The sequence below is a fragment of the Platichthys flesus genome, chromosome 15 (genome assembly GCF_949316205.1).
Source record: "Platichthys flesus chromosome 15, fPlaFle2.1, whole genome shotgun sequence".
Lineage (NCBI taxonomy): Eukaryota > Metazoa > Chordata > Actinopteri > Pleuronectiformes > Pleuronectidae > Platichthys > Platichthys flesus.
In genome coordinates this window covers 19658837-19670799 of record NC_084959.1, presented here as the reverse complement: position 1 = coordinate 19670799, position 11963 = coordinate 19658837, and the positions used below count along the sequence as shown (strand labels likewise).

Sequence of the window (11963 nt, the reverse complement as noted above, 5' to 3'; positions counted from 1 at the left end):
AGTGATTTAATATTGTGCAAAAACAATGCCATACCATGCAGTCTTTTACTCCAGGGTTCTTTTTTCCTGATATGCTGTGGTACTACTGAGTTCTACTCAATTTAAAAGATGTTTCAGTATTCACCATACACTCTTTCTTAATAAGCTAATATAAAAAAGTGAACTGAATGTTTCACTTCAGAATTATTTATTGTTTCAGTGTTACTGGTACTATTTACTTGTGAGAGACAATGGGATATGAAGCCATTCGCCTAAAAACTGGATGTGCATCCTTTCAAATATTACAATGTATAATTATTCCCACCATGGATGGCTGGCTGGCAAGTGATGATTTCATACCCAACTGACTTACAGCGGCACTGCTCACAAACACTGTTCAGAGTTTGGTCAGTTATCGATGTGGCGAGCATCTCAATTGTCACTTTTAAAGTAAGAGTCTGATGTCACCACATTGCTGCTTGTGTTTCATTTAAAATCTGTTTAAACCACTTCTGCCATTTTTGGTTGTACTTGTTGTTTTACAGGCTGTTTCCAGTTCAGTAACTTCTACGCAACACATATTCAAAATATTCACATAAGCAATACAAATCTAATTGTATGATATATAACAGCCATCCTCAAACAGAAACTGTCCCCCTTTACAGGGAATGCACAGGAAATGAGATTGTCCACAGTGATTCTGCTAGATAGAATATGTCACTGGAACTAAAGGTACTGTATGTACATAGCTATAAACTGCTCCCATACAAATATGTCTCACTCTGTCTTTGATACATGAAGTAAAATGTTTGGCTGTGTTTATACATACATTTTGAAGTATTAAGAAAAAGAAGATGATGTTTCTTAATTGGAAGGTTTGATGTGATGTGATTAACACGTTTTACACAAATACAAGGTTCATACAGGCGCTGATGATGGTCACTGGATGTCTGCTGCCATGCCAAGATCAGGTGTGTCCTCAAATTGGACCTTGAAGTCTCCCTCTTGCTCCTCAAACACAATGACCTTATTTATTTGAACACAAAGTACAAAGTATGGGACAGAGGGCATGCTGAGTTCAAACACTGTTAATGTCAAATTCATCTTCTAAGTCCTTTTTAATGCAAGGGAAAAGAACTTCAGAGGAATAGTTTAGCATTTTGGGTTACGCAAAAGAAATATCACTCTCATGTCTGTACGCGAGAAAAAAACGACCACATTTAGATGGATTGAAACATGAAAGTTATTTTTCCTTTCTCAAGGACAAGGGAAAAATACAAAAATGCATGCCTATTTGGTGGTCTGAGGACTTCTCCACATCAGTAAATTCATTTCACATTCAAATACTCAGCTGACTTGAAGGACTGTTGAGCCGACAATAAATATGTGAGTTGTGTTTAATTGCTCCATTACTTTATAGTGATAATTGGCACACTTTGTAGCCACGGTGGACCAATAGGGAAACTTAGAGGGGAAAGAATTTGAGATTTCAAGAATACAGGTTTAATATAACTAGAATAAAGTCATACATTTCTGAGGTTAAAGAGGTATCGTTACATTATCATAAGTATCAGTACTTTGAAAAGATTGTACAAAACTCTGTGTCTATTCTGAAGACGAGCCAAACAGACTTAGAGGACATTTTTTTGTGGAGGATCAAATGTGTGTTGAAATGTCTGTGTTCTCTTCAAAGAGATTTCATAGTTTCTAGCAAAATTATGAGATTGGTTAATGGAGCGACGTCTGCGAGCTAGTTCAGATGGAGCCTGCCTGCCAAACACTAACCTGTTCTACTGTTGCAACAAACGTTTTAACGTGAGTAGTTTTTCTAATCTAAAATTTTGGAACCAGAATGAGTGAAGTTCCAGTGAGCATGAGTTTTCCTTGCAGCATAATGATGTTTTTTTTAACGTAGGTCCTATCTTATTTCGTATTTTTTGTCATCTAATTTATGATTTCTTCTTTTAATATTACGTTATTCTTGAAATCTCAGATATATTTTTTTCCATAAGGGGCCAATGTCTTATGCTTCCTAGTAGTGTCACACTCTCAGCAACACTAAAATAACATCATTAGTCTATGTGTGCGTAAATAATTGATATTAGCAGATTTAATTTAAAAGTTACTTTTCCTGTTTCTTTTTGAGGCACTACTTTTGAAAGAATTGACAAATGGCTGTAAAAATAGTTTTCAAGCACTGTTAATGTTCCAGGGTATTTCTGAGCCTGACATAGTAACCATAGATTAAATCAATGACAAATACAATGTTAATGAGTGAATTCCCAATGTGCTGTTGCTGAGCTAATGGTAATTTATATTGTGGACATGAGGACAATATCAATCTTTTCATCAAATTTTTGGCATGGAAAAAAATCAGTGTATTTCCAAAAGGTCAAACTTTTCCTCTAGCTGTACCTGGTTGATTCCACCGTTGAGAAAGGGACTTGGGAGGTAGAGAGCCTGCTGGGGTCCGATGGACCAGTATCGGCCCAGATTCAGCCCATTGATAAACACAACCCCTTTCTCCCAGCCCTGTGGACCCAAAGACAAGGTCACTGCTTCACAATGCATACATGAAGTAATCCTCATCCAAAAATGAACGAAAAACACATTGTGTGTTTGCTGTGACTTACTGGCAGCTTCACAAAAGTGTCACTGGGATACCCGTACGCAAACATCCTCCCCATGAAAAATCCAGGGAAGCTGGGATTCTCAGGAAGAGATTTCCATGGTGCCTGATAAAGACTAGAAAATAAATAAAATTCAAATACATTATTAAAACAAAATGAAAGTGATATGCAGCGTGGTATATTTAATAAAGCATACGAACCTATCAATAAAGCTGGGTTTCATATCCAGACTGTATATTGTAAAATTCCGCAAGGGGATATTGTTTAATAAAATGTCTCCCAGAAGGCCTGTAAAAAGCATAAATCAAAAATGACTTGTATACTATCCACTGAGTGTTTGAGTGGTTTAATGGCATGCAATAGCAATGAACTACATATTGTCTGTCAATCACCTTTATGTTGTTTGTCAAGGTCCCTTCCCTGGTGACCTCGTCCACAGTTCTCCACCAGCAAACTCAAGGTTCGCCGCTCCTGTAGGGATTGTTTGCTTTTATGTCTTTTGCAAGTTTTAACCGCCAGCAGTTCAGATTCCATCACCTCCAATAAAACACTGTGAATGACATTTATAGTACATCTGCCTTCGGTGACCAACTTGATACCATACCTTACCATCAGGAACCGCCAGCTCCATGCTCTGGCGCTTGAAAAGGCCAATGTAGTTTCTGTCAACAAACACCTGGGAAGAAAAATATTGCTGCAGATGACAATGTTTTATAATAAAGAACAAAAAGTCTGCTTTGAATGAAGGGAATGTCTCAAGACTGGTCTTAGGCCCATGAGATACTTGCTGTTTAACCACAAGCACATGTTGGCAACCGGCTGCATCATTAACGTTCATGTTTACGTACTTGCTTTGACAACCCAGTCTCATCAGAAAACGTTCAGTGGCAACGTTGGTCCACTTGGAGCGACGTATATTAATATGCCAATTAATTTATTTGGACCGAACACTTTGTTTTGCTTGATGAAGAGCAGGAAGGGCGGCCTGGAGAGATAGAGAAGCCGGGTTGAGCCCACTACCATCATCCACGTACCACGAGGAAGATGAGGGAGAAAAATTATCCTACCATTAAAGAGATACTTTTAAGTTACATACCAGAAACACATACCATACCAGAAACAAATGTATATAAATATACATTTGTATTAAATCCCCAAAGTACGCTTGCTGAAATACAAGTTAATATCACACTGAGAGTTATATCTACCAAAACTGCTTGTTTCACAGACTGCAGTCTTGTTTTGATCCGATGTGGTGGGTAAATACAACTGTATCGGCAATGGGTTGTGGGGCATTAACATTTGTGACTCTAATTTTGTTTTGACAGACTGTGAACAGAGCGTTGAGAACATCACCATTCTACAGGAATACACAGTCCAGTAATGGGTGTCAGAAGTTCAGTAGTGAACGACAGGTACTGTGGAAAAATGTGTCATTGTTGTACAATGTCCTTTGACTCTGTTTACACAAGGCTAACACAAAAAGGTTTGATTGTAAACTGATATTGGTATGAATTCATGTTATTCTCCTCTTCACAAGAAACAAACAATCCAAATTACCTGCAGATTGCCCTTGATGGACGCTTCAGATGCATCGTCAGACTGGCGAGACAGCAAGATGCCAACTTTAATGCCAATTTATTTGTGTAACATTCTGTGACCAAATGTATAGATACTTTTTGCAGATTGTAAAAAAAGATAACCCATTTATTAAAAAAAAACGACACGAATTACCGCACTGCGTTGTATGACTCCGCTAACCAGTGCAGTGTCCGTCTACATATTTCTACATATTTTCTCTCATATAAATGACACTGTGTCTCTTGACAACTGAAACCATAAGATGAGGTCAGTCTGGCCTTGACCTTTTGACTTTAAGACAAATACCTAGATCGTAACGATCTTTAAAAAACAATAAACTACTTACCTGACAGAACAAAGCGCCCCTTGTTATGACGCAGCGCAGAGTTAAAGGACTGGATGTTTTGTTTACAAGCCACACGTCATGTCCGCTCCTCGGGTGGAGCTCTCGGTCCGTGGAGCTCTCGGCCCGTGGCGCTCTCAGTATGAACGGTCTCGCAGGATCCTTTGCATTAGAGGTGTAATCTAGCCTTAAATATTAATATTATATAACGTGAATAACATTCACGATCACTGAACGACACCACGCAGGGACGGTGATTTTAACAGCACGCTACGCCGTGGTGTTATGGCAGCGTCATAGCAACCCTCATAGCAACGATTAAAACATTCGTGATAACTATTAAAATATTTATCATAAGCACGAACTGGCTGAAGACTGTGGACGCAAAGAGCACATTTCTCGCTAGAAATGGTGTCAGAATGTATTTTTATGCCCAAACTAAGTTACAAAAATATATTTTTATCTGAAAAAACAAGGAATATCCGCCATGTTTTCCTCTCCGCAGACGGGAGCTTGTGAGTCACGTGACGTGAGAACACGCCAATGCAAAACAATGGGCTGACAAAATGTTACCATCTCACAGTCTGAGAGGCCAGATTGTGAGATGGTAACGTCGCTCCAAGTGGACCAACGTTGCCACTGAACGTTTTCTGATGAGACTGGGTTGGCTTTAATGCTATTCGTGTGACTTGAGGACTCCAGTAGAGGGCGCACCCTCTGATTTAAGATTGTTGGGCTCTCTGTTCTATAATCTTGACTAACATGGTGACATTCAAGGAGGTCAATATTTGGCTGATGAGTTTAACACAGGAAGAGCAATGCCGATCATGCATTCGTAGGTGGTATGTCAGACCTCTAACTCCGACATGCCATGACAAAGACAAGTTCAATTCTCTTGATCTGCCAATGCAGCTCCTCCCTTTCTGTTGCTGATTACGTACCTCCACTGAACCTGTTAAGGACTCGCTCCTTCCCTGACATTTATGTTGGTGTTGCATCTTGCATATGCATTACTTTCATTTTCTGAGGACCTGCACAACCCACGCACCAAACGCGATGCGAAGCAGCCTTCGTGCGTACAAGTGGATAACATCTACTCACCACATCCATACTGCATAAGCCAGAAATCATGCCTTCATGCACATCAAGGACTCACTAAGGCTCTGTCTCGGACATTGTCTCCAGACTTTAAGAATCCTCCGCTGGTGATGGTGGTCTCATACAGTGTGTACCCAAACGACTGGCCATTCCCGTTGTTCACAGGAAGACTCTCCATGTTTACTGGCCTGAGTGACTTAAATGGCTGTCGAGCAAATTGAAACAGTTAAGATCACTTGACTGAGACACACCGTTCTTTTCGTTACACATGTAGGGTACAGATAATCTTACATAGAACATACTCCCTCAGTGAAGCTCAGAGCATCCCATAATGACAGGTGCTGGTACATGATAGCTGGTTCATAAGCCTCTCTGTAATGCAGGGTTGGCAGGTCAGGGAAACTCTCAACTCCTGAACAGAGAGGTCACAGGCGATATCAAACCGCGCGGTCAGTCACATCATTGCTGATTTCTCATCCATATCAACTTACTGTTGAAGCGGTGAAGTAGATCCCTAAGGAGATGGTACTTTGGAGTGTACTCCCCAGCTTCAGACAAGGGAGCATCATAATCTGGAAAACATGGTGTGACAAACCGTAGATTAACTATCACGCACTGCCACCTGGTGGGTGTGAGTGCAATGCTGTTCTCTCCACAGGTTGGAAAACACGCCAGTGCTACATCAATATAATCAAATGTTTTTAGCATTTGCATACAAGATTTGCTTGTGACAGAGCACAGGACACAGAGGAACCAACCATAGCTGGTGACCAGTGCTTTGTAGGACGGATTAGTGAGTGCTCCGCTCATGAAGCCAAAGCTGGAGCCTCCATGGAACATGTAGAGGTTGACAGACATGCCTCGTCTCAGGATTTCCCTGATGGTGGACACCATATCTGACAACAAGGTCAACGTATGTGCTGTTAACAAACGGACTCCTTGAAGTACAGGTCACTGAAGCAGGGAAATCATTACATCACATATACACCTTGAATGTAGTTTGTCATGCTATTTTCATGCTATTAAAACCTTTATCCTGATCCTGTACTGACTCAGGGTCTGTAATGATTCATGCAAATGTAAGTTAGCCCTGTGTTTGTCAGTTGTATTTGCATCGTGGCCAAGTAGTTGATGTTCCTCTGAGAAAAAGGGAAGCCGTCGGAAAATATGTATAAATAATTATTTGTTTACAGGAGCTGACTGTGACTAGCGGTTAATGTCAAATACAGAAAAATTACACTGGCATATAAACAAAGGACTTTTAGTGATATCTAATTATCTCTGTTCGGGTACAGAACTGGATTCATCTCATGCAGGTTTTCAAATGTGAATCTGCTCTACAGTTTTTGTCAAAGTCAAAATAACTCAATAAGCATTTAGACCAATGGGTACTAATTTTGTCAGTAGAATCGTTACATATATTAATTGAATTCAGATTCTTAAAGTTTGCAGCTGCATGTGAGTCCTTCGCAAAATAGCACTTAAGGGCTCTTCTCAGCAAAGACCTGATATTTAATAAAAGATTGAAAATCAATGTGTCAAATCCAAACAATTAATATTCTTGATTGTCATTTATCTTGGGGGAAATTTTGTAGTACGTAGAAGGTCTTACCCTCAGGAGGAAGCACATGGTGGAGGTCACCCCACACGTCATACCAGCCAGTCCAATAGTCCATGACGATGCTAGGGCTGTTGGGCTAACAGTTTGAGTGCAGAAAACACAGGTTAACTTACACTGCTGATAAGTCGACACTCAACTGAGTCATGTAGAGAGGTGAGCTTCACACCTGGATAGCATTCAGATCCTGGATGTCTCTTTGACTTAGCTTCTGCAGCTTCACTGATCTGATGGCTACAAAATAGAAGATTACAAGTTCAGATGTGTGTGTGTGTGTGTATGTGTGCGTGTGTGTGTGTGTGTGTGCGTGTGTACCTCCAATAACACCCCCCGACATTAATGCATTGCGGTTGTCTGATGTAAGTAGGAGCTCGCTGATCCCTCTGGACTGTAAAGCCTTTCAAAATAAAACAGAATGTCAAGCCCTGGTGTTTTGGATCAGGATGGTCAATTTTACCACTATCTATTCTACATCCGGGGCATTTAAAAATATATAATTTTGATCACATTACCTCTTTGACAAAAGGCATGTAACTTTCATCCTTTGCAAAGGATCCGTACTCATTTTCCACCTGCACTGCGATAATGGGACCGCCTTTCTTAAACTGAATCGAAAACATCAAACATCTTGTTATAAGAATGACAAGTGGAGCACATTATACACATTTTTCTAATGTCACTGATATAAAGGAAACATGGACCTGCAGTGGAACCACTTTTGGTATAAGTTTGTCAAAGAAAGTGTTGACAGCTTGAGTGAAGCCTGGGTAAGTCGTCCTCAGTCTCATGCTGTCGTCTTGGAGCAGCCAGCTGCACAGAAGGAGACAAAGAGATGCTTATAGGTGTGACGAAAACCACGGAGCTGCAGGGACAATGTAGGCACAGTGCGTATACTGAACAGAGATTTGCATACTGGACCAGTCCTCCCTTTCAGCAAGATGTGACTTTTTCAGCCTGGTTTCAGATTAAATGGTTTTGGTTTTGTATTTATATAGCGCTTCTATGTTCCATGGGGGACATTCAGGGTTCAGCATCTTGCTCACGGACGCTTCGGCATGCAGATGGGTCAGACTGGGGATCAAACTGTCGACCTTCAGGTTGGAGGACGACCACTCTAACCCTCAGCCACAGCCGCCCCTTAAGTGACTTGTGTGCTGTCGGGTAAATTCCCTTAAACTTTATTATATTTTTTCAGGGACGTTAACACTTTGGAGCTGTTACAATAAAGTAATACACAAACCTTGGTTTAAAGTCTGCATCATGCATACACAGGGTTTGTGCATTTACTTGACAGAAGGAGATACAGCAACAAAGATTATGAGGGGTTGAACCATGTTACACAGTATGCACTTACTATTGGACAACAGAGGCAGCAAGTCTATACACACTAATGTACTTTATTTCCTGAAAAATATTAAAAACACAAGCATTACCTCGGTAGTCCTCCGAGATCCAGCTCAGAAGATATGTACGGCCCTGGACGTAAAATTACCCACAATTCCAATTCAGCAGCAAGACTGATGTAGGCTCTGCAACCAAGACAGGACAAGAGGTTTCCATTTGCACCAAGACATTAAGTTAGACCCCATATCCCATTATCTTAGGAGCGTGTGCTCTGCAACAACAGCGGCAGGCCAAGGCGTTATGCGCCTCGTCACTCATCCTCGCTGTGTGCTTGATTGCTTGATAAGTTGCTGTTGCCATGGAGATCCCACTGTTGTCAGGTGGGACTCTAGCCTCTATCTTCTCCCCCGAGCAACAGGAGAGTATTCCCAATTCACCTTGGCACTGGTAATATTGTAGGTGGTGTATCTCTTTCCTTTGTCTTTTTAAGTTCAATATTTGCATCGATGAAAGTACGCTCTACAGATACAGGATCAGCACATGCTTTGGTGATAAATTAATGTTTTGTTTTCAAGTCAGACTCAAACTACTCTTTACACCAAATCCAGCTGCGTTTTGAAGTTGAAGGATCCTCTCTCTGGCTGGTGCAGACTCCATGGCACATACCTGCAAGGATATTCTTTGTTAATGCTCATATGTTGGCCGGGAGCGTGTGACACAAAACACATGTAGAGGGATTCCTACGTAGTAAGTGTGTTGATGCCACAGGCCTTCATTTTCATCAGCCGGTCCCTCCAGTATGCCCGGGGCACACGGAAGTACTGGATGGATCCCCCGATGATTTGGAAGGGCTCTCCCCCCAGGGTGAACTGCGAGGAGTTGGAGCTCAAGCCCACTTTCCTGCTTATCCTCCGTCCCCCTGCTGGCACTCTGGAAGGGGAGTTGTTGTTTATTGTAGCAAAGAGGCCATTGTATTGGAACTGACCACATGACATGCTTGGTAGGAATTTGCGGACGTTTTTGTGGGCAAGAAGCAAGAGAAGATTACAATTTGAGTGGGAGGTACAGACAGTATAATTCTATATTCTTTATTGATGTCCCCAAGGCAAAAACAATATAAGCAATATCTAGAAATAGGGTAATACTGTTGCACTTAATAATAGCTTTAGTAATTTATCCTGCCATATTTTCCTTTTTATAGAGATGAATTATAATATCTGTAGTGTTTAGTGTCTTTTTGTATTTTCATCTATTTTATGGTAAGATATTACACTTGAAGGTACAGTATACAATATTCTGATATTGCCTAGACAACATAATGGATTATTCATTCACAATAAGGTATAACATTTACCACACAACGCCTCAGAACAACTTTAACTGAAATATACTGAACAATAGCTAGAACTTTACTTACCTGAGGTATCTGTAGAATATGATGAATCCAACAATGCACAGACAGATGAGTGCATATTTCCTTTTCTGCACATGTCTTTTCCTCAGGACAACCATGGATGGTGTGTGACATGGACAGTGGCATCAGGGTTAAGTGAACAGCAGCATCTGAGCACAGACGAACGCATGATGCAGGCGTGAACAGTGCACCTCCTCGTGGGTGTGACTCTGCACAGCCATAGAAATGTGATACACCTCATTAACAGGGTGCAGCCTTCGTTTGTGTCTCTCGATGGGCTTTACAGAAAAACTGACTACATCAAGCGTACACTAACATATATTTCTGATAATATATACTTGGCCTTTAAACTTTTTTATAAATGTGGATAGTTTGTCTTAAAATCAAATAAAGTGTTATTCTCTTACAATATGACATCATCATAACACAAAACTATTTTTGGAAAGACTTATACAAATAGTATATACAGTATATAGTATCTCTTAGTTTCAGCGGTCTAGGACCTTTCTGAATGTAGTTCACCTTATTATAAAATTACCCATCACAGATTCTGAAAAAAAATATTCCTGTCATGTGGTGGAGCCTAATAGATTTTATCAGAAGGGTCTGGGACTGAACCCTCATATTTTCAAGCAGACAGCAGAGCAAAGTGACGTTTTAAAGGTAATGATGTAACTAGTTGTCCACAACTAAAACTGATTTTAATTTCTGCCTTCCTTTAACACCAACAATCTATTCAATCTATGAAATTACAATGTAACTTTACCATTAAACAATAAATCATGTGAACAATTACTCTTCTCTATTTGCTTCACTTAAAGGTTCAACAGCTACTCACCGAATGCTGAAGAACAGACTTTAATTTACACTTTATGATTAATTTGTGTGGTCCCAGTGTTTATAATCCTGTTTCCTGAGACTGCCATGAAATAACAAATAAAAGAGGCGTGTATTTAGTATTCTATCTTTTCAGGGCCACTCTTCAAGCAAAGGACCAGACTTCTGATTTTGTAGGCTAACCCTATTTGGGTTGTATTACTGTCCTCTGCCATCTTTTCAGTGATGTTATCTTTGCCAAGTGCCAAGAGAATCTCAATTTCTGTTGCTACAATCTAAGCAGTGAAAATAGGATATTTCCAAGCATTTTTAACTTTAAAAATTGAGTTTGTCTTGATAATGTCTGGGTGAAAATCAGAGGTGTGAACCGTCATTGTGAAGTGAGATTAGTCTGTGGAAACAGGTCGTTTCTCAATCACAGTCTATTATTTTGTTGCTTAAATTACTTTTTTCTTCATTACAAAGTTTATTCACAATGTGGCAATGAGAGATCAAAATACTTTCATGTGAATTCTTTAAAATAAAACATTTATTTAGAAAATATATACATCAAGAACATTAAAGTCAAGCAATTGGAAAACACACTAGACATTGACTTTGTGGTCCACAGGCTCATGTGTCAGGTGTCTCGGAGGAGACTCAGCAGTGCTCACCGAGAGAGGAAGAAGAGGAGGAGGAAGAGGAAGACTATCCTTCTATTTCCATGAAGACCAGGCTCAGGAAGAAAGTTGAGGGAAAGAGAGAGAAACAGCAAAGGATGCCAGAAACAATCAGTGTTTCTGACAGAGAGGAAGACGTCAGCCGTCCGTCCCAGTGAAACATGTTTTCTTATATCAACTCTCTGCCAGTACAGGTACTGATGTGGCTTCAGCACTACTTTGTCACTGAATAAATTGAAAATGGCTGGTGGTTAACATTTTCTTGTGTTTGTCTATTTTGCATGAATTTCTTTTGATTGCAGTGCACTGAAGTTTCAAGGCTTATGTAGAGTATAGTATCGTATAAGAAAAATGTACCTATACACAATTTTACGAAAACCCTTAACAATCAAGCCCCTTCATATATCAAAAAGCTCATATATACCCATATTATCCAAATAGATATAGATAGATATTTGTA

At 40.1% G+C, this 11963-nt stretch overlaps 1 protein-coding gene across 1 annotated transcript; it reads right to left on the bottom strand.

Annotated features, from left to right (window-relative positions):
* Positions 1-918: 918 nt before the first annotated feature.
* Positions 919-10105, bottom strand: LOC133970202 (beta-galactosidase-1-like protein 2). The gene is made up of 19 exons (XM_062407079.1): positions 10011-10105; positions 9338-9523; positions 9191-9259; positions 8683-8778; positions 7951-8059; positions 7762-7854; positions 7565-7646; positions 7419-7483; positions 7244-7328; positions 6390-6527; positions 6123-6203; positions 5934-6043; positions 5690-5836; positions 3214-3285; positions 3002-3080; positions 2810-2897; positions 2613-2724; positions 2395-2511; positions 919-1005 (listed from the first exon to the last, which is right to left on the bottom strand). The coding sequence occupies exons 1-19, from the start codon at positions 10103-10105 to the stop codon at positions 919-921; spliced, it is 1911 nt and encodes a 636-aa protein (XP_062263063.1).
* Positions 10106-11963: the final 1858 nt, after the last annotated feature.

Bases quoted from the DNA above. Each gene is read 5' to 3' on its own strand.
- LOC133970202 (XM_062407079.1), bottom strand. From the start codon at position 10,105: ATGGTTGTCCTGAGGAAAAGACATGTGCAGAAAAGGAAATATGCACTC. The intron at 7,647-7,761 runs GTAATGTGATCA...TTATTTTGAAAG, and splicing joins ACATGCCTTTTGTCAAAGAG to GCTTTACAGTCCAGAGGGAT. The intron at 6,044-6,122 runs GTAAGTTGATAT...CTCTCTGTTCAG, and splicing joins TCTACTTCACCGCTTCAACA to GAGTTGAGAGTTTCCCTGAC.